This window comes from Pezoporus wallicus, unplaced genomic scaffold, assembly GCF_028554395.1.
Source record: "Pezoporus wallicus isolate ANWC-B61680 ecotype Strahan unplaced genomic scaffold, APGP_CSIRO_Pwel_v1 contig_1181, whole genome shotgun sequence".
In the NCBI taxonomy this organism is placed as follows: domain Eukaryota; kingdom Metazoa; phylum Chordata; class Aves; order Psittaciformes; family Psittacidae; genus Pezoporus; species Pezoporus wallicus.
This window is the reverse complement of record NW_026641428.1, coordinates 2,775,541-2,799,703: the sequence shown is the minus strand read 5'-3', so window position 1 is coordinate 2,799,703 and position 24,163 is coordinate 2,775,541. Positions and strand designations below refer to the sequence as shown.

The 24,163-nt window shown below is 35.4% G+C and overlaps 1 protein-coding gene across 6 annotated transcripts in view; it reads right to left on the bottom strand.

The window, feature by feature from the left end:
• LOC130606978 (sodium channel protein type 2 subunit alpha) overlaps positions 1–24,163 on the bottom strand; it is a 79,247-nt gene that overhangs the window by 30,286 nt on the left and 24,798 nt on the right. For 2 of the 6 annotated variants that reach the window (XM_057423643.1, XM_057423645.1), the window contains exons 4-16: positions 21,710–21,800; positions 19,864–19,992; positions 19,097–19,188; positions 17,850–18,122; positions 14,279–14,342; positions 13,568–13,709; positions 12,577–12,783; positions 10,881–11,171; positions 7,323–7,703; positions 6,330–6,462; positions 4,461–4,699; positions 3,371–3,544; positions 1,332–1,688 (exon numbers count right to left, since the gene is read on the bottom strand). In XM_057423643.1, coding sequence (XP_057279626.1) covers positions 1,332–1,688; positions 3,371–3,544; positions 4,461–4,699; positions 6,330–6,462; positions 7,323–7,703; positions 10,881–11,171; positions 12,577–12,783; positions 13,568–13,709; positions 14,279–14,342; positions 17,850–18,122; positions 19,097–19,188; positions 19,864–19,992; positions 21,710–21,800 — 2,573 coding nt within the window. Of the gene's footprint in view, positions 1–1,331; positions 1,689–3,370; positions 3,545–4,460; positions 4,700–6,329; positions 6,463–7,322; positions 7,704–10,880; positions 11,172–12,576; positions 12,784–13,567; positions 13,710–14,278; positions 14,343–17,849; positions 18,123–19,096; positions 19,189–19,284; positions 19,377–19,863; positions 19,993–21,709; positions 21,801–24,163 lie in introns of those variants that run through there. The other 4 variants (XM_057423649.1, XM_057423644.1, XM_057423648.1 and 1 more) reach the window with 4 other exon arrangements.

The following is a 24,163-nucleotide window of genomic DNA, read 5'->3' as shown; positions in this document are numbered from 1 at the left end:
TGACAGACTATATGCAAAACTGAATAATCATAATATTTAAATTATACTTCTCAATTCTTCCTGTTCAAAATTGCCACAGGAGTGTCACATCAGTCCAGTTAAACTTTGTATGTACGTCTGAATAAGCATATTTACAAAATTTGTGGGTGATACTAAAAAGAGAAGGGGTGCTAGCACTCAACAAGAAAAAACTGTAATTAAGCATAAGCATGTAAATAGATTAAATGATTCAAAATTAATATGGCATTTAATTCTGAAGTACTGGAGTGGAAATGTTGGCTATAAAAAATGAAAACTATGTATAGAGAAGGTGTGATAACTGGCAAGGTGGAAGCACTGAAGAAAAGGGCATATAGGCTGCTGGTAGAGAAATGTCATGTGTCATTTGGGGATGTACCATGAGGAATGTTGGGTGTAAGACTTGAAAGTATAATTATTCCACATTATCCGATACTTGTATCTCTATCTAATATGCTGCTTGAGAGGAATTCAGAGGCCAGCAGCAAAAATGGTAAGTAGTTTAGAAATCTATGGAAAAAAATTTAACAGCTGGACTTACTTTGTTTCAAAAAGGAAAGACTGACAGTGGAAACTTTCAGACTTTAAGAGTTATAAATATTGTCATGAAGACCAACTGGTTTTCATCCCTATTGAGACCAGTTTAATTGGCTGTAACAGGTGATTGAAGTTGGTTTTTTGAAAGGCATTTTTAACTGTAAGCATAATTCAGTGCTGATCTTAAAGAAGTCATAAACTTACTGAAGAATTAAAAGAAAAGGTAGACAAACATTTTTCATAAATGATCAAGGCTGTTTGGGTTCATCCTGGAGAAGACTTTGGAGAGACCTGATATCAGCCTTCCAATACCTAAAGGGAGCCTAGAAGAAAGCTGGACAGGGACTTTTTACAGGGGTGTGTAGGAATAGGATAAGGGGTAATGGTTTTAAACTGATAAAAGATAGATTTAGATTAGATATAAGGCAGAAATTCTTCACTGTGAGCATGGCAAGACTGGAGCAGGTTGCCCCGAGAAGTTGTGGCTACTCCTTCCCTGGCAGTGTTGAAAACCAGGTTGGATGGGGCTTTGAGCAACCTGGTCTAGTGGAAGGTCTCCTTGCCTGTTGCGGGGGGGTTGGAACTATATGATCTTTATGGACCCTTCCAACCCAAATCATTCTATGATTCTAAGATTTGAACCTGGTTTAGCGAAAGGGCAAATGAGTTACATGATTTCCTGAAGTCCTTTTCCAGTCTTCATCTCTGATTTCTAAATAATGAAAAACAGGAAATAAGTTCTAATACTTCTAAAAAAAAATCCACTGATTACATACCACAAGGTTTCCAATCACCATGACCATCATGAAGACAGTAAGGCACATAGTTTGGCCTGCAACCTCCATGCAGTCCCACATTGTTTCTATCCATTCTCCACACAGCACTCGGAATACAATCAAGAAAGAGTGGAAAAAGTCATGCATGTGCCAGCGTGGAAGTTCACAGTCACTGGAGATCTTGCAGACACATTCCTTGTAGCTTTTCCCAAACAGCTGCATCCCAACCACAGCAAAAATGAACACAATAATGGCCAGCACCAGGGTCAGGTTCCCCAGAGCCCCCACTGAGTTGCCAATAATCTTAATCAGCATATTTAGAGTTGGCCAAGATTTTGCCAATTTGAAAACTCGCAACTGAAAAACAGAAGAAAAGTATACAGTTAATCATGTTACTAACTGTAATGAAATCATTGCCATAAATTTCATATTTCAGTTATCCTGTGTATAAATCATGTCTCATGTATCTTTAGAAACTTCAGTTACAAAATTTGCTTCTAGGTTTTTTGTATAATACTACACAGCAGCAGTCTTAAGAAATCAAAAATATCATCTGTATGCTCATTTCAATTATATTGCAATTATCACAAAGTCTGTTATTCAGACTTTGCCTCTTTTGGTGACTGTAGATATCTATAAACAAGTTGTACTTGTTGGACAAGTTGGACAAAACAGTCTTTCTCCTTTAGTTAACTCTAAAAGAATGTAACTAAAAATAAACCAGCACACATGAAATGTGGTCAGTTTAACAGGATTGTAAGTGTATAGACACTTTCAGATCTCTTTCGTCTTCAGCGGCAGAGAGATAGAAGAAATAGTTTTCCTAGGAAGAGACACAAGCTAGAGTTGTTAATGACAGGCACAGAAGTTACTTACAAGTATCTAATGTATTTTCTGTCATTTAATATAAGCAAACAAAAGTGTCTGAAAAAAGTTTGTCATACACCGCTGAGAAAACCAAAGGAAAGCATTATATTAAACAAGTCAAAACTGACAAAAATGAAATTGTTTGGAAAGATACAGTAAGTGTTCAGACAACTGAAAGAGGAGAATATAAAAGGAATCTAAATTTAAATATTATTTCATGGGATGACATGTAAATAAAATGTATATGGGCAAAGTTAAAAAGAAAATTCAATTACTGAGGGAGAATTCAATCCAGACAGATATTAGACTTCAGGCAAAATACAATATAATGATATGTAGAGAACCAGCAAATGGGTGAATTTAAATGTCCTCTTTTTTTAAAGGGGGCTTATGTAACTTTAAATGAAAGTCAAATGTGTTCTGCTTTATTTAGGCAAAAGTTGAGCTTGATGAATAGGAACTCTAACTTCTTGTCTCTTACTCTGTAGGTCTTCTCAGAAGAGAACGTGAACATCAACTTGAATGCTAGCCTAGTCTTCAGCAAGACCAAAGTTTTTCAAGTTCCTATTCATGACAGAGATATTTCATACAGACAGAGATAACACAGTGACTTCTGAACAGAAAAACTGTTAGACAGATGGTGCCTTGCAGAGGATGATAAGGAGAAGGCTGAGAGTGATGAAAAATCTTTATCCAAAGAAAAATCTTAACACTACTCTCTTCTAAAACTAACCATGTAAGCCAACTGGTAATGGAAGTCTATCAGATAAAACTGTCAATAAACTTTTATTAGCTAATCCGTTATTTACTAAGCAATTTAAAAATTTTCAGTCACAGTTAGTGGGGGCCCATGGCTCTTGCATTTTTCATTCCCTCATCTAATGAGAAAAAGACTCTGAGATACTACTATTAAAAAAAGATAATCCTTAAAGCACACTCACTGTAAGAACAGAACTGATGCTGACAATGTCTTGAAGAAGCAACAGATGTTACTAAGATAATGTGTAAAACAATATTAATAGATACATGCCATTTAGCGAGTATGAAGTTTTGTAAGTTCTTCTGAAATAATCTTCTGTCTTAAGCAAATATATAATGTACAAACTAAAAATGCACAACATACATGCAGAAATACAAAAACACAACAGATCAACATAGGTTAGTATATTTACCAATCTGAATGATCGAAGGACAGATAATCCTTCTACATTTGCAAGGCCAAGCTCCATTAAACTAAGACTCACAATAAAACCATCAAAAATATTCCAGCCCTCTTGGAAATAATAATAAGGATCCATGGCAATTATCTTGAGAAACATTTCTGCTGTGAAAATTCCAGTAAACACCTGCAAGCAAAATACAGTTTCTTACTCCAGTTTAATAAGAAAATATTACCCCCTCCCCCAGATTAATAATATCAACTTTCTGGTAAGTTATATCTCCAGCAAGCAATCTATGGTAAATCTTAATAGCTTCTTTATGTTGACATACATTGCGGTTAAAAATTAAATTCAGATTTGAAGCTTACATATGCATCACAGTTTTTGGTTTCCAAAGGAAAAGAGGTAACTGGGAAAATACAGTTTTTATCTAGCCTGCTAATATGCATGTATTAATACTGAATCTCTTCTAATTTTAATGCTTAGTTTTTCCTCCTTAGATCTCATCTTTGCCCTTGGGACATCTTTTTGCTTCTAGGAACAAAGATATGTTTATGAGAGGGACAATTATTTTATTAAGAAAAAATATTTTACTGAAAGTTGAGCAGAACTGTTTTTCTTCAGGATGACCTGCACTGTCATGCCATTTCACCATTTCCTGTGGAGCTGCCATGCTTACAAGGTCTTTCCCCTCTGCAATTGCCTGAACGCCCAGAACCTTATGAGGTGCTAGTGAGGAGCAGAACAGATGTGAGAATGGAACTGAAAGTTCTTATGATTTGAAAGTATCCATCCAAGAAAAAAAAACAAAACACAAAAGATAAATTCCTTTAAAGTGCTTCAATGACAGAAGCTGAAGGTTTTAAAAATCAAAATGTATGTTGACTTAATAAATCTTTCTACCTTTTGCTCTATAAAGCAAGAGTGGCAAAACCCACAAATGTCAACAAAGTGGGATTCATTACAGCTTAAATATAAATTCAACGACCCCAAGCCTTTAAAGATCTACTCAACATTTTCTTTAAATATAGGTACATAAGTCAGAGAAGAATTATTTAAGAAAAATGCATTTTACATACATGTCACACCATAAAAGACTTACAAGGTTTCCTACTGAAAGCACACCACTAAATTGTTCTGTCATTGGATAGTGCTCCATTGCCATGAACAGGGTGTTTAGGACAATGCAGATAGTAATAGCCAGATCAACAAATGGGTCCATCACAATCAAATTTACAATATGTTTGACTTTCAGCCAGGGAGTACAGCAGTCCCAAATCAAGCAAGTGTTAGCAAATTTATACCAGCACGGTGGGCATTTCTGTCTGGATTCTTCCAATTCTAGAGAGAAAATAAAAATAAGAAAAGAAAATAAGATTTTAAACATATTTCTCTATTCCAGTATAACCTGGGATTTTTCTTTGAGGTCTAAATGCTGTTTTCCAAGGTATTATTGATAAACCATGTTGATATTATAGATCTTTTGAAACAAAAGCTACTGTCAAAATAAATTACAATTAAAAGCAATCTGCCCCACTATGATTTAAATTCTATGTAAAAAGAATACTAAATATTCATACATAAATAAAATAGCTATTCACAAGAAAATGCTACACAGGATGCAAAATAGAAATTTGTCTTAAAAATCTGGCATACAGGCTGGGCACTGAGTGGACTGAGAGCAGCCCTGTGGAGAAAGACCTGGGAGTATTGATGGACAAAAAACTGAATATGATCTGGCAGTGTGCACTTGCAGCCCTGAAAGTCAATCTCATTCTGGGCTGCATCAAAAGAAGCTAGCAGGTTGAGGGAGGTAAGCCTTTCTCTCTGCTCTGGTGAGACCCCACCTGGAATACTGCATTCAGCTTTTGGGTCCCCTCCATAGGAAAGACTTGTTAGAGCAGGTCCAGACGAGGGCCATGATCAGAGGGCCAGAGCACCTCTATTATGAAGACACGCTGAGAGAGTTGGGCATGTTCAGCCTGGAGAAGAGAAAGCTCTGGGGAGACCTTGGAGCTGCCTTCCAGTACTTAAAGGGGGACTGTAGGGAAGATAGCGAGGAACTTTTTATTAGGTATTACAGGGATAGTATGAGAGGTAACAATTTTAAACTGAAAGAAGGTAGATTTGGATTAGATATAAGGAAGAAATTCTTTATGCTGAGGTTGGTGAGACACTGGAAACGGTTGCTCAGAGAAGTTGTAGATGCCCCAACCCTGGCAGTGGTCAAGGCCAGGCTGTATGTGGCCTGGGGCAACCTGAGCTAGTGGAAAGTGTTCCTGGCTGTGGAAGGGGGGTTGGAGCTAAATGATCTAGTTGGTCCATTCCAACCGAAAACTTTGTATGATTTTATACCTAGAATGAATATTTAAAAGTTTCCTCCTTAAAGATAAACAGTCAGAACAAACCTGAACTCAGACAACTATTTAAACAGCATTATGGTCCACATGTGCAAAACTTCTGATTATTACCTTCCTATTTGTTATTTTTGGCATAGTCATTTAAGCCTCAAAGTAACGTTTGCCGTTTCTTACAACTAGTTGCTTAATTCCATAATTCAAATTCATTGTATTTACCCTTACAGAAAGAACAATGTGATCCTTCCTTTGTGAAACAACATGTCTGTTCAACTGGCAGAAGGGGATTGTTCCACTGCAAGAAGCACAGCCATTTCAGTAATCTAAAAGGAGGTTTTTCATCAAAACATAACTTATCTAGAGAAACTGTGTGGAATGACTGCTGTTTCCTCCTCAAACCTGTTAGTACTTTGAAAGCTTGTCTGCTTCTCCAAACAGACAGGTCAGCCTTTGAAAAAAAAAAAAAAACTAGTGTACAAATCCCTGTGTACAAATCTCATTTGCCTGTACCTTTTAGGCTTAAACAGCTGTCATAAAATGCCACAGCTACTTAATGTATCAGATATTTTATAGCATTTCATGGTATTGTCATACAAAAATTCTGTGCTACGTACCTTCCATTGTGTTTGTAAGCATGCTGGCTATACTCATGGCTCTTTGCCTTGCACTAGGATCTGTTAAGTAGTCCATAGGAACATGATAAGAACTAGACCGTCTCTTTCTTAAATCAGTTTCTGTAGTAGTGCCCTGAAAATAAAACACTGATAAAATAGCCTGATAAAATAATGCTGTAAATTATTATAGAATTACAATATTTTAAAACACTGCTTTTCTGCACCATGCTCCATTTATGTCACAGTTTTGCAGTAACCTAATGTATGCCTAATTTTATATATAGCAAATGGTCGACACATCGGACGTACTGCTTTTGTGCTTAAAGAACATGTTTTCAAGTATTTTGCTGAAACTGGGCTGAGACATTAAAAAAGATTTTAGATTATAAAAAGTTCCACAATGCTTGTCAATGAGGTCTGCCATAAATATCCTTCTAATTAGGCAGTCTTTTTCTAAACACAGAAAAGTACAGCCCACACAGCTAGCAGTAAAAGCACAGAGTATTTTCTTAAGGTAACTCTTAATTTAGAGTAACTTATCAATTTCCTAGCACATGCTTTCAAACAAAAGAAAGAAAATATTTAATAATGTGGTCAGTGTGAAGTTGAATGCTCATTTAATATATTCCATTAAGTATACAGAATTATTTTTTATATTTTTTTCATTTTGATATCCTGATATACAAATACAGAACCTTCCAGTTAAGTCTTCAGTTAGCATAATGAATCAATGGGTGTAATGTAAAATTTATGCAACGGTTTACTATGCTATTCTGTTAATTCCCAGTAAATTAGCATATATTTTCACATACTTAGGTAATGAGAGCTAGGCAACTTCAGTTTTTACTTTAGCTTATAACTGGAATATATGAAAGGATCATTCACAGCTTGGCCAGAATGGGAATCATTTCCAAGTAACTACATTTTTTTTAAAACAGTGGCTGATAATACAGGGAGAAGACATCATGCCTAAACTATTGCAGACTTCCTTACATTGCTAGCAGTGGCTGCTTTATCAATCATCACCTCTGGCAGAAGCTGTCCAGTAGGTGACGTCAAAGCTGGTGGCCCACCGACTAAAGAAACTACTCCATTGCAATCCACAGTGCTGTGCATCTTCCCATTTGCTGGAAGTGGAGCTACTGTCCTGGATGACCTGCTGGCCTGACTAATGTTACTGTTGCGTCGTTCACCATGTTTATGAGGAACAAAGAGAGAATCTCTTCTGCTCTCATTGTCTTCGAAAGTGCTGTGCTCATCATCTGCAAAGTCATTTTCTGATCCTACATCCTTCGCTCGACCTCTGAAGCTGAAAAGACTTGTTCTGCTGTTGCGCCTTGGAGAAAAGAGGGAGCCTCGAATGCTCAGCAAAGACTGCAGGCAAATAAAAACAATGATTATCCAATGAAAATCCTTTCAAATATAATGTTTTCATACAGAGGAAAAAAACACAGTGTTAATATGTCTTAAAGGATAAGGTTATCTACAAAGAAATGAACTGGCACATCCCCCCCAAATACACTCCCTTTTGGGTAGTAAACAAAGAGCACATAAGTGACAGACAAAGACTAGTTATTTTACTACTTTGGATATATGAAATCAATTGGTTTAATTAGAGTAAAAGAAACTGCTTGACAGAATTGTTTCCTCTGCCATTCTGCTTGTTTATTACCAACTGTTCATAAACTGAGGAAGCAAATCTAGACACTGTTTACCTCAGGTTAGCATTAGTCTGTCAGGCTGAGTAAATAAAATTTTAGGCAAAGTTCCCATGACTCAGTCTGCACACAGTGGTAGCTCCCAAATAGTGCCTAATTTTAAAAACCATATTTTTTCAGATACTAGTCAAGTAGGCCACAATAAGGTTTTATTTCATTTTTAAAGTTTCAGCTATTCTGAATATGAAAAGTTACGCTTGTAATTTTATAATTTTTTATGCAGTCTCACTAATCATCAGTTTACTCACATAAGTAAATGTTCTGTTATGAAAGGATCTTTTCAGGATAAGAGTCAAAATAATGCTCTAAAATTGCATATAATTATAGCTGTTCTTAACTTTAATTCAAGTGATCCTCTTGATTTGATTATCACCTGATTTCAACCAAGACCTCTATGAACAGCAGAGATGATACATAACAAAGCAGTGTCTTTGTTTCTCTTCTGCAACTTATCTTTATGGACCTGAACCCCATTGTTCTAGGTACTGCAAAATGGAGAACAAAAAGGCACTGCAAAGAATTTATCATCTAAGTGTAACACAACAGATGGATACAAAAAGAGAGGGAATACAAGGAGGCAAAATTGATGGATATGATAAACAGTGGTCTTAGCTCACCTGAAGTCACTTCCCTGTCAAGCTTTCTGTAGGCAGCATGGTAAAAGAGAGTTTTAAAGAGGGATTTGAGGAAAGCAATGAAGTGTTCTGTGGAAACTCATGGGAGCTTCTTCCAAGCATGAGGGGCAGCATAACAGAAAGAGCTCAAAGAAACTAGCTTGAAAATTTAACAGGAGGTTATGGATGGGTCAGTCAAAGCTGGGACTTGTTTACTCTAAGTAGACAAGATGAGTTAGGAGGAATTTTAGGCACCGTATGTTTTATGGTATTAAAAAATATCTTTAGGTAGATATGTTTACTAGCAGATTAGGTAAAGCAATGAGATAGGTTAGTGCGCCTTGCAACCACATTCTTGATGAATACAGCAGTAACTGTGACATGGAAAGAGGTCCAGGTTAAAAAAATGATTCACAGTTGTGGGTCCAGAGTAGAGTAAAAAAATAAAAAAAAAAAAAAAATAGGGGGAGAGAAGGGAATGAGCAAAAGGCCTTGTGGAAATCCCTTAGAAAACTGCCAAAGGGAAAAAAGAATCTTCTAAAGCACAACTAAATCAGGAGAATTGATAGGAAATGAAACTATGAATGTTAGGAAGAGTAAGTTTTCAAGAGAACATAACAGTTCAAGGACACTGAAGGCAAATGAAATGTCAAGGAAAAAGTCAAAGATGAGATATAAACCTGAGTTTTGTCTAGGAAAAGGTTATTAAGAACTGGTGAGTGGTATTTTTGATTAGCAGCTAGAATCTAGAGTGAAAAGTTGAGAGTTGTGAAAAGCACTAGAGTTGGGAAAACAGAGGGGAAGTGATTGCTAGACTGCCATAGTAAACAGCTGCAAATAAACTTGGAGATGAAAAGGTAAAAGAGAAGCAAGTTGTATGAGGAATGCTTCATTTCTTACAAGATAGATGTATTGAGCTGCAGCTGAATAAGGCTACAGTTTGAATGACAACACAAGCAAGGATATGCACCTAAAGGATCACATGGGTCTTCAACAAAGCCAATGGATATAGGTGTGAAAATCTGTATATGGAGCAGAATGAACCATGAACTAAATAAATTCAGCAATGAAATATTACAGAGGTTAGACAGCAATGTAAAAAGATGGCAGACCAAGGGTGGGGGGTGGTGGAGGAGGGAAGGATGCAGTACTAGTAAAAAAAGGAAGTATGTTAAGAAGTAAGTAGAAGGAGGAGTTAACTTGGCAGAAATAGGAAGCTAGAAAAATTTTATTCCCACCATAGTCTGATCTAAGGAGGACAGTTCTTAGGAAAAAAAATATTTAAAAAAAATAAATTAAGACCTCAGAAGAGATCTGAGCTTCTTTGAGAATGGGAGTTGGAGAAAGTGATACATGAAGAGAATATGAGCGTTCATGATCGATTTAGGGACAAAACAGGCTTTCTAGACACTCTAATAGAAAAGGATTAAAAAGGAATGAATGAGTTTAGCAATAGTGACTAAAAAGAGGGTGAAAGGAAGTCAAAGATGAGGGAGAATCAAGGAGGTGATGATAAAAGGAAGAAGCATATTGAGGCACACAAAGGGGCAGAAAAACAGGATGGATGTGAGATCTGCACGTGAAGTGCTGAGGGGAGAGTTGGAGGTGGGCAAATGAAGAGGAGCTCTGAAAATTGTAGAAGGGATGACATGAAACTATCAAATTAAATGAATGTCTGAATGGGAGATGCAGATGGCACTCTGAGTCACTGGTGTTTCAATGTAGGAGAACACATGCAAGGACACATTGCCACACATAGTTCCACCTTTAAGATAACATGATTAATGGTCTCACATCAATTTGTCAAATTTCACATGAACATTTATGCAATTACTACTGCAGTTTTTATATCTCAAATTTTAATACTTTTCTCATGTAAACTATGAAATTTCATTGTATGGTTGCACCAAATTTTGAAGCCACTGATCATACTGAATACACTGATCTTGATGGGGAGATAGGTCCGTTTTCATTGAGAAATTGGTTTTAATTAATATATGTTGTTTTGATTTTTTTTTACACATAAACTCAGAATAAAACCAAAATCTCTCAAATCCTTACAGTTTCATCTTTGTAAGTATTAACTGGGTCATACTTGACTTAAGACATTAAAGAACCTGTGAAATCTCTTGCAAGAATTGACCAAACTACTTTACAAGGTTTTGTTTATATGATGAGTAGAAAACAAAGGTGTTTAAGAGGTAATAATACTATGGTACCTGGTGTGGGGAAGAGAATCTCTTTTCGTATGTCAGTCTATTCCCCTCAATGGAAAATCGGAAACCTTTCCTTTTGATGCTGTCCTCTGATTCAGATTTGTGAAATTCTTCCCCGTCCTTCTCCTCGCCTTCAGATTGTTCTTTCTGCTTTTTTTTCTTTCTTCTATTCCTTCTCTCTTTAGCACTTTTTGAGCTCAGTTTTGATGCCTCTGAAGAACTTTCGGAGAATCCACCTATTCCACCTACTCCACTATAATCTCTTGAGTCAGCTGCTGCAGCTGCTGCTGCTGCCTATACGTACAAGCACATATGCAATTTACAATATTTATACAAACATACACTATTTTAAATTTATTGCCATTCTTAAAAAAAAATAATGATTTTGAAATAAAAGCAATAATCCCACTTTATTAAACCCAGCATACCATAAATAGAATTTGTGAAATACCACAGGACCCATAATTTGCCACTGCTCCATAAGCCATGAGTTAGAGCAACCCAAGGGAAAACTGCTGTCAAAGAATCAAGTTAACAAACATCTGTTTTACATTGGAGCAATATGTTGTAATGGGTTTTTCACCTGAATTACTATGTAAAAGTAAGGAATCAAGGCTTGAACAGAAAAAAATCCCAATTACAGGAAGCTACACTTGCTTACACCATTTTAGTGGATTTTGAATACTGTCTAGTCTATTAAAGGCCTGGTGTAACATTCTTAATCTCAGTTTTGCAAATCACAATCAGCGATTTGAGTTAAACTGCAGGCCATTAGAGACCTGTTGCTTTTTGAAGTTTCAGACATTTGTGGAGCACTTGATTAACATTTATTTACAAGTTTTGGTAAAAAATTCCCAGATACCAACTAACTAACCAAACAAGAAACTCCTATTGCTGACTAGTCATGTGCTTACATGGAAGACATAGTTCAGCTTCTGCTCTATGTGGCCACATGCCAAGCAGACATTATCAATTATCCTATTATAGATTTCAGAGTCTTCAAAAAATGAAAAGGAATTTCAAAGCAGTATGCAATCACGATGCCTGTACCACAGAAGCGTTTTCTCCAGTTTCTCCATTTTTTCTAGTTTTCTTTAAAATTGGAACACTGTGGCTTTTTGCTGTGAGAGCTGGGGAAGGAGCAGAAAAAGCCAAATGTTGCTGAAGCAAAATATTTCTCCCTGTAATAGATTTGCTTCTGTTATTTAAATAAGCAGAATTCCTGGGGCTTTTTTCCCCACATCTCCATCTCCATTTCACAGAATCACAGAATGGCTGATTTTGGAAAGGAACCTCTGGAGGTCATCATGTCCAACTCCCCAGCACAGACAGGGTCACTTAAAGCAGGTTTCCCAGGACCATGTTCCAATGTTTTTTTATTATCTCCAAGGGTGGTGGTCCCACAAGCACTCTGAGCAACTTGTTCAAGGGCTCAGTAAAATGTTAATTTCCATCTCCAATTTAATAATCCAGTATTTTAGCTTAGTGGTTGTAATTTTTGCCATAAATTAACAGGTTCACTCAAGCCAGCAGAAACGGAGCAATGGAAAACTCTAAAGATTGCTTGCAAAGTGAAGGAATTTGTAAGACTGAAGGTAATAAATTGCTAGGAGTAGGGGAATAAGTATTCTTATATGTGGACATAACACATTTGATCACAATTACAAATGGAAGAAGGAATTCTACTTTACAGGGATACCTGAGCTTCTTCCTGTTGCTTTTTCAGTTGTTCCAGCATTTGCTGAAATTCTGCTTCTTTCTGTTCTGCTTCCTCCATGGTTGCTTGATTCTGTTCTTCATAGGCCATGGCAACCACAGCCAAGATCAAGTTAATCAGGTAGAAAGAACCCAGGAAAATGACCAAAACAAAAAATATCATGTATGTTTTCCCAGCAGCGCGCAGTGTCTGGAGGAAAAGAGACAATGCACATTTTTAGCAAACTTTTAAATACTGTTGCATCTGTCTTATGGTCTAGAAATACATTATAAGATTGCTTTATGTTATAACAAGGTTATTAGTTATTTTTTCCATATATAAATAGTACTATATCCTGGCTACAAGTGCAAAAATTCAAGTTTTGTGTCTGGTATGGCCAAGGTAAATAACATTCTGTAGCTTGGATACCTCAGAACATCTACCAGTGAGAATCTGTATTAGTTGCTGTCCCCACTTTACATCTTTATATTATAGCTTTAAATCTAACAGTAGTGGGGCCACTAACCAACATCTTACCTTCTTGTTTCATCAGTCCCAAACTACAATGCCACAGAGACAGTGCAGTATACAAAATGTCATGCTGTACACCATCACTGTCCTTCGGGTTAAGGATATGTGTAGTTCAGGGACAAGATTTAACCTTTTCAATAACAACATACTTGTACTAGACTGCAGACCAATTTAGCTAGCATCTATTTAGAGCATGTTCGGCTAATAAACTTTAACAACTTAAGTTCATTTACTCATTTGCGAAAAGAAAACATAATGCTTAACCACCTTAACAAAATAGCTGCTATTTCTTGGGAACCTAAATCATTAACAAGAGCCCTTTTGTTTTAGACCGCTTACATATATGAAATAAAAGATGATTTCTGTCCTAAATGCCTTAGGGACATGTGAATGAAAATAACTATACAAGTACTATGTAGTAATGGTATTGGTGATGGTGCTGTTTATTTTAATAAGTCCTCACCAGCTGGTAAAGATTCTCCCAAAAGTCCTGAGTCATCAATCGAAACAGTGACAAGAATGCCCAACTGAATGTATCAAAACTTGTGTAGCCATAGTTGGGGTTTCTACCAGCTTTCACACATATATATCCTTCTGGACATTGACTACAAAAGAAGAGGAAATGCTATTTTTAACAACTACTCTAAATTACGATATGCTATAGTAAATCACAAAATTGTTCAGGAGTACCATTTGGTAATGAAATTATGAACAAGTAAAATTTTATTCTAAATATCTAAAAGAAAACTACATATCTTATTGCTTTTCAATTTTTAATTCAATTTCCTAATGACATTTCAATGCTTTAATAAATAACTAATAGTTGTCTACCCTTCCCCACAATTTGTCATATCAACACATCTCCACTAGGATAAAAGAATGTTAACTAGCATGGCTCATGATAAACAGATACCAGCAAGCTGGCAGCAACATTCATGCACGTAGCATTCATGTGGTTACCTTTACAAAATTAGCCGCAGATGCTGACAAAAGTGCTTCAAAAGTGTAAACTCAAACCACATAGTTGATAGCTGTATCTCAGTCTAGCTTCAACTGCAAAATGTCAGTAATTAGCAACTCTCTGGTACAGCTGATACTAGAGTTGACCACCTGAGCTATTCTAAGTAGCTGTTTTTTCTTGATGCATAACGAAAAATGATGATGGTTTTCTTACCCTGCATCTGAGCTATTGCCACACAGCAAAGCATCATTTTGGCCTTCCAAGAAGTAGAAATGACCTGTTTTTAAAAAGAAAAAAAAAAAAAAAACAAAAAAAACCAAACCAAACCAAAACCAAAAAAAAAAAAAAAAGGTGATGAGAAAGACATCATTTATACATAATGAAAATTGAGCAGTGATATAGACTTTAACACCTTTAACACTATAAAGAACTAAGCATAGCTAAAAAACAGTTTAACCTCAATATATAATGATTAGGAAAGAAAAAAGTATGGAAAATACTGTTTTGATAGGAAAATGACTTCCTACGGCATCTTGAAGTTGGCCTTTCTTTAGAAAATAGCAAGGTAGTTGTACAGCTAATTCTCAGTAACTTACCCAAATGACTAAAATACAATGGGTAGAATACCAAATTATGTGTGTCAGCAAATGAGTGAACAAATATCAGGAAAACAAGACAAAAGATGAGGTTGATACCCTGCCTTTGTTCATGCATTTTGATATATGTCATTTAGTTTTATTCATTTATAACTATTAATTACTTGCTATTATATCAAAATATTACTTCAAAAAGTACTGACACTTTTTCAGCATGGAAAGATAATGCAACATGCACAAGAAATTGCTACCTGAATCTTGATTTGAGCAGCTGAGGAAGAAACCAAGCTTTTATTGTACATTACAAAAAATTACTAAACAAAATTCTGTAGCAGAGGAATGTACTTGAAGTGCCTACATATATTTTGTTAATAGGTTAACTATTAAAATGAGGTAAAATATGATTTAAAGAGATGGAAGTCTTAAAAGCCTCTGGCATATTCTTTTCTTTGTTCTGCTTTGAGGCAGAAAGGGAAAACCAATTTGCCACCAATTCCCAGTTTGGGATTCTTGGGGTAAAATGGGAATCTCTAGTGGAGATTTTTGGGTCAGGTGGCATATTAAGCTAACGTTGCCAGAATTAGGTATGTTCTGGCTGTTCCCAGGAAGCAGATGGTTCCTTGAGATTCACTGCCAGCTGGCACAGACTAGCTTAGCTGGCATGAACTAACTGAGGGCTAATGCTAAAGAGACAAGCAGGGAATTGCAACCAGTTCCTATTGACTGCTTCTACTCTGTCACCACCGGTATACCATAGAGACAGCATAAAATCTGCTTATTTTAAAGAGAGAGAGATATTATGTGCATAATTTAGGCATCTGCAATACATTCTTGGGTATCAGATAAGAAAACAGTGGATTCTCAGACATTCTGGAACTCATATAGTCAAACTCTGTGAGAGATCTAAGCCCTACTTAAAAAGCATAAAGATGCAGATAGGCTACAAGCTGGATTTTAAAAATTGTCTGTAGGCCTAATTCATATTTTTATGTGACACAGTTCCTGCTCTGGTAAGCAGAGGATCCAGCTAAACCATCCAGTCAACTCAGCCCTTAGCCCACTATTTTAGAAAACATTTAAATAATGAATTTTTCAATAGAAAGATGATAATGATTAAGTAATAAAAATAGCTAATATGTGTTTGTAGAAAATATGCCATATATTAAAATTATTCCTGTCTCCTGCCAAATTAATAACAGGACAACAGTCACACGTACAAGTCGTACACTTTCATAAGCAAATGAAGGACATATGTTCTGGCTGGAATCATCACAAAATACTTGAAAAAAGATTCTTGGAGGGCAGTTGCCAGTGGCTCAATGTCAGTTCATAAGGGCATCTTTCTGAAGGTCCTCCAGGGCTCTGTGCTATACACGGTTTCCATAACAAGTTTCACTACCAACTCAAGACATGAAATAATAGAAAAAAATGCATCAAGTATTCTGAAGACATCAAGCTAGGAGAGAAGATGACTGAATTTCAGAATGACCTTTACAAACTGACAGGCTGGTCCAAAAGCAATTGGATTTATTTCAACAGAGACAAGAAGAAAATGCAACAACTGACAAGGCAAAATAAAATACGTAAATGCAAAATAGACAGGATCTGGCCACAGCCACTACTGTGCAAAAAGATGCAGTGACTGTCACAAACCACAAATTGGCTGTGAATCAACAATACAGCGCTGATACAAAAATTATGCAATTTTGAGATGTTTTAATAGAAATGTTTCATATATGGCACATAAGGTAATTACTTCTAATTTGTACCTTTGCTAGAGGAGTAAAGTACAATTTGAGAATCTAATTAAAAAACCCAAACAAACATGGACAATAACAAAAACTACCCAAAATCCCAGACAAATTGGAAAGATTCCAGAAGAGGAAAAAAAAAAGGCGAAAAGATGTAGAGAAAATGCAAAACAAAATAGGATTGCCTGATTTAGAAAAGACCAGAAATAAAGAAGATAATGGTTTTAAAGTATTATAAAGACTAATACAGTCTATGATTATCTTATTTCTAAATCCACAGGAGAAGCAGTAATATATTCAATCTGAAATCAGGAAAATTTAGGTCAGATATTTAGAAAATTCTTTCTATTTGTATGCTGTAGTACCAGAAGCAGCTAAAAGGGAGTGGAATCTGTTTTCAGATATTTTTAAGAATATGTTATCATCCAAAATTTCCAAGATGACATTTCTATGATACTAGAAGTATGCTGAGATGCTAAGTATATTAAAAGATTGTAAGGCAATGAGACTTGGATCCAAAAGCATTTAGCTGTCACACTGAGGTTCCCTAACTTTCAGTGGTACAGATGTTAGTTACAAGACTTATGCAGCCTTTAGAAAAAAACTAAGATCATGCCTAATTATGAAGTTAAAACCCTAATTACAGTAAAATAAATAGGAAGTACTGAATAAATAGGAGATTCTGAAGCAATGTACCATTATGAATGACAGAATAGCAATCTACTATAGATACTTTCAGTATCTATATTTTAAAATAATTTCTTTTAAAACATTAATGACGTGAACTACCTAAAATGGTGAAAATACTGTATTATGAGGTAACATAGGAGACGGAAATGATTATTTCTTGATTTTCCACAGATAAGAAACAATGTAAAAGATACATAATATGGAATATAGTTCTTATTTTACTAGAGTAAGAAGCATGGGATAAATCACTAGTATTCTCATAAAGGCATGTCTGTGCTGTGCATGGGACTGTGGTGTGAAGACCAAGTTCCAGAAGAAGCAATGCAGCTGCATTTACATGCTATAGCAGGATTCATGAGCTAACTGATGTTCAAATGGGGATTTATGATATTGGATATTATCTTGCACAAGTGTAGCTATATGATTTCAGATCCCACATCAGGACAGTCACACTATATCAGGAGGCTCGAAGCTAGCACAGAAATTTCTGCTTTGTGCTGCAATGTGTTTTTACTCTGAAAGTCATATTCAGTAAAAGGTAAAAAGATATTTTGGTACCCAGTACAATACTGTAAGTATGTTAAACTATGTTATGACTGTTCTTTTCTTTGCTATACAAAATAAGCACTTTTATGTCTTTTGGACAGATTACACCATTTAAAATGCAATGAAAAGATATTGATGCTTTTGTTTGTTAAAAAAAAATTACAGAAAATCAATGCAGTAGGTGATATAATTAACTCTTACTTTTGTCTTCGATGTACTCATCCCAGTTAAATGTTGTCATTGTCATATTAATAAACGTGCCATTTTCACCTATAGAACTATTAAAGTAGGAAATAACAGTTGTTTCAAAAGTAGAATTGTCTGGAGGCCACTGCAGGCATTTATTCCTCAAGTTGCCCATGAACAGCTGCAGACCTATTAGTGCAAATACACTCAGACAAAATACAGTCAGGATCATAACATCTGAGAGCTTCTTCACAGACTGAATTAGGGCGCCCACGATTGTCTTCAAGCCTGCAAAGAGAAAAGAATTTTATTATGGCATTAAACAGATACAAAACACCAAAACAAAACAAAACAAAAACCAACCAACCAACCAAAAAACAACAAAAAAAACCCACACCACACCAACCCCCCCCCCCCAAAAAAAATGTATATAATGTGGTATTTCCTGACAAGATAAAGATTTCATGCAAAATGACAACTGAGTTGAATATTTTGTGATACAATAACTTTCATGAAAAGCCTTACTACTTGTGAAGATGAATGAAAAGCTGTAAGTTTATGCTTATTTTACAGTGTACAGAAATAAAAAGTAGATAATACCAAACACATTGTTTATGCCAAAATAAGTGATTTTCTTATTCATGCTATATCTCAACCCTATGTAGAAAAGCATCATTTGCTTTTGCTGATGCTTCTTGCCCAAACCTTTCTTAAATGAACCTTTTAAATATTCTGCGTTAGTAAACCCATTATAAAGACATTGTAAGTGCATATTTGAATGATATAACAATAATCTTACAATATAAGAGGGGTGATGGTTTGGAGAAGAAAGACATCTTTAAAACAATACCCCATGCATGGCCCATGCTATCCTTTAATTTTTCATACATGACTTAAAACTGAATTAAGTTGCTATATCAAGTGCCTGCAATAAATGATAAAATTTGCATCAATATGAAAGCTTAAAATTGACATTTAAAACATGTACAGGAAAGCTTGATGTCATCAGATGCAAATCACATAGGCTGTTTACTGCAAATATCTCATGCAAAAATTTGTTAAACTCAAAGGCTGATTTTTTTTTTGAGAGATAGAAAAATACCACTAATACAAGCAAGAATCAGTTTAAGTAAAATTACATGTCTTGATTCCTGCATTTTTATTTTGTTAAAAATGTGTAGCAAACAAGGCTTATGCTTTAAAAACATGAGTATAGCCTTTGTAGAACAAAAGTCAGCCTCAGTGTTTAACCTAGCTCTCACCTGGAATGACTGATATTGTTTTCAAAGCTCGGAGAACTCTGAATGTTCTCAACGCTGAGACATTGCCCAGGTCCACAAACTCTGTCACATATCTGTAATAGGGGAGTTCACACACAAACACAATGACAGCACACAAATAACAGTTGGAGATATGAGGGGCCTAACACCTTACACCAACTACTTCTTACCTGGAATTACAGAAATAGTTTTCAAAGCTCTCAATACTCTGAAAGTTCGAAGAGCTGAAACATTGCCTAGGTTTACAAATTCTGTTACATACCTGTAGGATTAAATCACAGTTACTCAGAATTGAGGCAGATTTTATCCTAATTGCTTGGGTCTTTGATAAAGACCTCTTCACCGTTCACTGTATTTTGCCTGTGTTATAAATATGCTTCTGACCACAAATTTAAATTAATTTAATAAAAATTAGCCAAATTGACTTGATGTTTGAAATTTCATCATCTTATAGCAGGAAGTCAAAAGGATTCCTTTTATTCTGGTATGCAGAAAGGAGACAGGATATGAACAGTTCAGGCTGATGGCATTCACAATCCTAATGGGCTGGCACACTATGCTGGCCTCTGCAGCACATGGTTAGTTAGAAATACTAAAATGTGTAAAAGAGGTAGAAGAAACATATTGAAACCGCAGGAAGTCCAGGCTCCAAATGTTCTGGCTGACAAAATATGAGGCAATTTTTAGTCACTAATTTCATGCTAGCAGGAACATTTTTTTCTACAAAAAAAAAAAGGTAGAAGACTTACGCAAATGTAATGACAGTGAAATCTAGCCAGTTCCATGGGTCTCGAAGAAATGTAAAATCTTCTAGACAGAAGCCCCTTGCAAGAATTTTAATAAGTGATTCAAAGGTATAAATTCCAGTGAAAGTGTATCTGAGGAAAATATGCAAGACAGAGTTTATAGAAACACAGGCATTAACTTTACATATTTTGCTCTCAAGTTGCTTTATTCTCATTTTCTTCTCTTTAAGTGACATAAGAATTTAATGGAAGTTACAAGCAAATTTAATCATCTGCAGAATTTGTACCATAAGGAAGGAGGAATGAATTGATTATTGAAAGACTAAATGACAACCCATAGCTTAAGTTCACATTCTATAATCTACACCAAAAAAAACAGCTGCAAAATTCCCAATTGTTTATTGTTCCCCATGTGTATGTCCAGTCTGAATCCATGTTAAAATATACAGATAGGTTACAGAAATTAGGATTTCAGAAGTTGCTTCCAGACTACAAAGGTATTTCTTCAATGTTATTTTTATGCTGAAGTACTGCTTAGTACCATGAGCTGGGAATACACCGTCATCAGTCCTCACTGACTTGGTTACAGAGTAGGTGTACCAAGTACTTCACCTTCAGCAAGACAGGTATGGTACTGGAATTAAACAAGTGTTTTCAAATGCAAAATCCTGTGCAGAACAACCAGAAATATTTACAACTGCCAATAAAATTCAGCTACTCACTTTGACAAAAAACTCTAGTTGAAATGTAAAATTACTTAATTCTGGCATTCTGAATAATTTCAATTTTCTATCTCTAAATTAGGTCATCTTGAAATTGTGTTTAATTTATATTTTTAATAGCAAAGAATCCAGGTAAAATTGCTTGAACTGGTTTTCAGATTTGAGTCAACCTGAAACCAGTTTTCCAAATTTTTTTCAGATAAATTTCTGAAAATTTTCTTTCCTGCACAACTTAGCTCAACAGGGGACTTCTGTTGCATATCTAAATGGCACAATATGATGATATGAAGAAATATTCAGGCTAGCTATCTTTACTCATGAATATTTACTATATGCTAGACATCCTGAATACATACACGTTCATACTGAACTCAAAATGAGAATGCCTCCACTGACTCCAACCTCCTGTGATTTCACTTTTGATCACTAAAGACTGAACAGTTACATATCATCCAAAGCAGTTAGGAATGAAGAAGAAGCAGAAGCATAATATGCTATTTCAAAAAATGAAGCACCATGAAGAACTGTTTCACACTGTGGACTACAGCCTTGGAACTATCACAAAACATGCACCAAATGTGTATCAGCATCAAGTTGTTGGCATATTTGACCTTTTCTCTTCCTATAGCAAGATCAGCCAACCACCTAAACACTTTTCTAACAGCTTATTTTTCATACAAGCTTTCCGTTGTTAGATTGTCTTTGGTGAAGGAAGGCTGCACTATGGTGAACACAGGCATCCATTAGACAATCCTTTTATCTGCAATGGTTATTCCAGGAGAGATGGAAGAGTGTATTTCTCCACATTTTTGCATGGATATAACATCAAATGCCTTGGAAAATATTTATAATCTATTTTTTGCTTGGTCAGAAGACTAGCTTCTCGTCTTACATTCCCCATCTAGTACTGCAAACAGAGGATAGACACTGAACAACTTGTAATGAGGCAAGTGGTGTAAAATATATGTATTTAATACTACAAATTAGAAAGTAGCATCAGAATAGCTGTTGAAAGGATATCCCAACAAAGTAGCTGCTGCCAGTGGATGCCATCCTAATACAAAATCATTTACAGCAGTTTATTTCAGAGTACTGAATATTATTCAAAGAAAATCCATTTAACTTACTCTACATTCTTTGTCCAGTCTGGAGGGTTACTCATGGTCATAAATACACAGTTGGTCAAAATAGTGCACATGATAAGCATGCTGAATAATGTAGGTAAAGAGTTAAGGAATGTAAGCCAGAAAATCTCATTAAAAGAGTATCAAATAACACTGCTTTGGCAGATTTCCAGGATCAGGAGCTATTTATCCCTCCACTGCTCTGGTAACACTCAAAAAAAAGCTGTAAATATGTTAAAGATTTCACAGTCACTGCTTTATAGCTAAAAGAGAACAATCACATAATTAAAAAAAAAAAACCTGAAATACATATAAAACCCCCAGCCCTTAATCTTAAGACCTTAGATGTTTTTTTTTTATTCTGAATAAAAACATGAAAGCTTGAAGCAGCAGCTTCCAGTTTAGAGGAATAACACAGAAAGAATTTGTTTTGGATGATCTAGACAAATCTGATCTATTGCATGCATACAAACTAGTGAAAAATAAATTTTCTTCACCTTTCTAATTTTATGTTTCACCATAGAATTTGGCATGTATCAACATTTTTGCTTACTATAGTACATATTTTGAAAGCTAGTTATCACATAGTAGGAGAGAGCATAGGGAAATTTTTGGGAGAAAAATATTGTTTTATATAGGTTTTGTAATATGAATGTTACTGGAGGGGAAGGCATAGTCAAAAAAAGCCAACCATTCCGAAACAGGTACAAGCCATAAATATTTCATTGATTTTAACAGAACTGTTCTGGATCTAAAACCTTTCACTCTCAGGACTGATGACGTTCTTTGTAGAAAATGGCAACGAACACCAAATGAAAACCACAGGGATGATGCCCCAAATGACCACATGATGGCACCATCACCTAAAACTAGAAAGAGGACAATACTCGATTTTGAGAAGAGCTTTAGCTTCTGTAACTAGGTTCACATGGTGCTCCTAAATAGAAATCCGAGTATAATGGGGTGGGAAGTACTGTGGGGTTTCCCTCTTTGCATGTCTACATCAACTGAAAAAACTTCAAGAGACAGTAACTACCTCTGCCTTTTGAACTGTCAAACAATCGTGGCTTCACGTTCATCAATTCTTCAGGTTTTCTGCTCAATAAATATATTTCACATCCATTACTCATAATCTAGCTTCTCACTATGTAATTCATACATGAATAGAGCAGAAGAGAATGAAAGGTATTTCTAAAAACGTAATAGGTAACATCTTATGAGAGTGTTTCACAATCCTGGGCTTTTCATAGGCTTTCAAAATCCTCTTGATTTAACGTCCTGTCAGAGTTGCAAATCCTCACTATTCTTTCATCAGTGGAGAAATAACTTGAATATATTTTCCCACAATTTTAAATGTTTTCTAACATCCTGACTTCAATCAATCTAGCTCTTCATCACCATCTCAGTCCCATGATTTTCCATTATTCCATGTAATAATGTTCTATAACATGCTCACGAGTGTCATATAACTGACAAATAATCGCATGTAGTAGCACCTGTAGCAAGATACAAAATAGGTTATGTAGTGTCATGATTGATTCTGAAGTTATTTTCAAGCTAGCCATAGATAACAACATTCAACACAACCATTGCAATTACCAGACTTCCATCATACCAAGAATGAAAAAAAATCCTTTCATTATTCATTCTACATTATCTTAGGATCACTATATGCAATGCTACACACAAAACTACTTTCAGTGTGCTTATGTTAAGACTTCTAAAATCTAATTGTGCAAACATCTGCATTTGTTCCTCAAGTAAGTAGACTTGCTGAAGTCAATGCCCTGATTGCTCATAACAGCATCTGGGATCAGAGCAGTGGGATGCCTACTACAGTCAGCTATCAAAACACTGAAAAAACCCAAAATAATAGATAAGTCATCATGATCATTTAGCTTTGCAAATACCTACCTGCAATATGGAAATCTCATGACCTACTTGAAGACTGAAATTAAAACATCTACAGGATTACAAGTGCATAATGCAATAATGATCCAGGAAGAAAATAGATAAGATACATATAGCATGGAGAATGTATAATAATAAAACAAGAAACCTAAGCTCTTTTATCAACCTATCCTTCTGCAGCTGTGATCTGAATCAGAAAATGAAAAAGAATAATGAAACCATATTTTCACTAAATATTCGTGCAAGCAGAAACCTGGGATCAAAGATTTGATTTTTAACACAGTGTCAGTTAAGAACTGGAAATATTTTGAGCACTGTATCTGCAGTTTATGAAAAACATGGGGGATGGGGAAAATGAAAAAAGATGTGATGATTACAGGAAAAATAGGAGGGAAAAAAAAATCTAAAGCAGGTGGTGGAAGAAAAAAAGACACAAGAAAAAAATGTATAGGACCATGACTGGTTGTCTGGTTTCTGATATTACTATATTAAGATCCAGCAATGAAAATAAATGTAAAAAGTGAATCAGAAAAAGAACAGAAGACA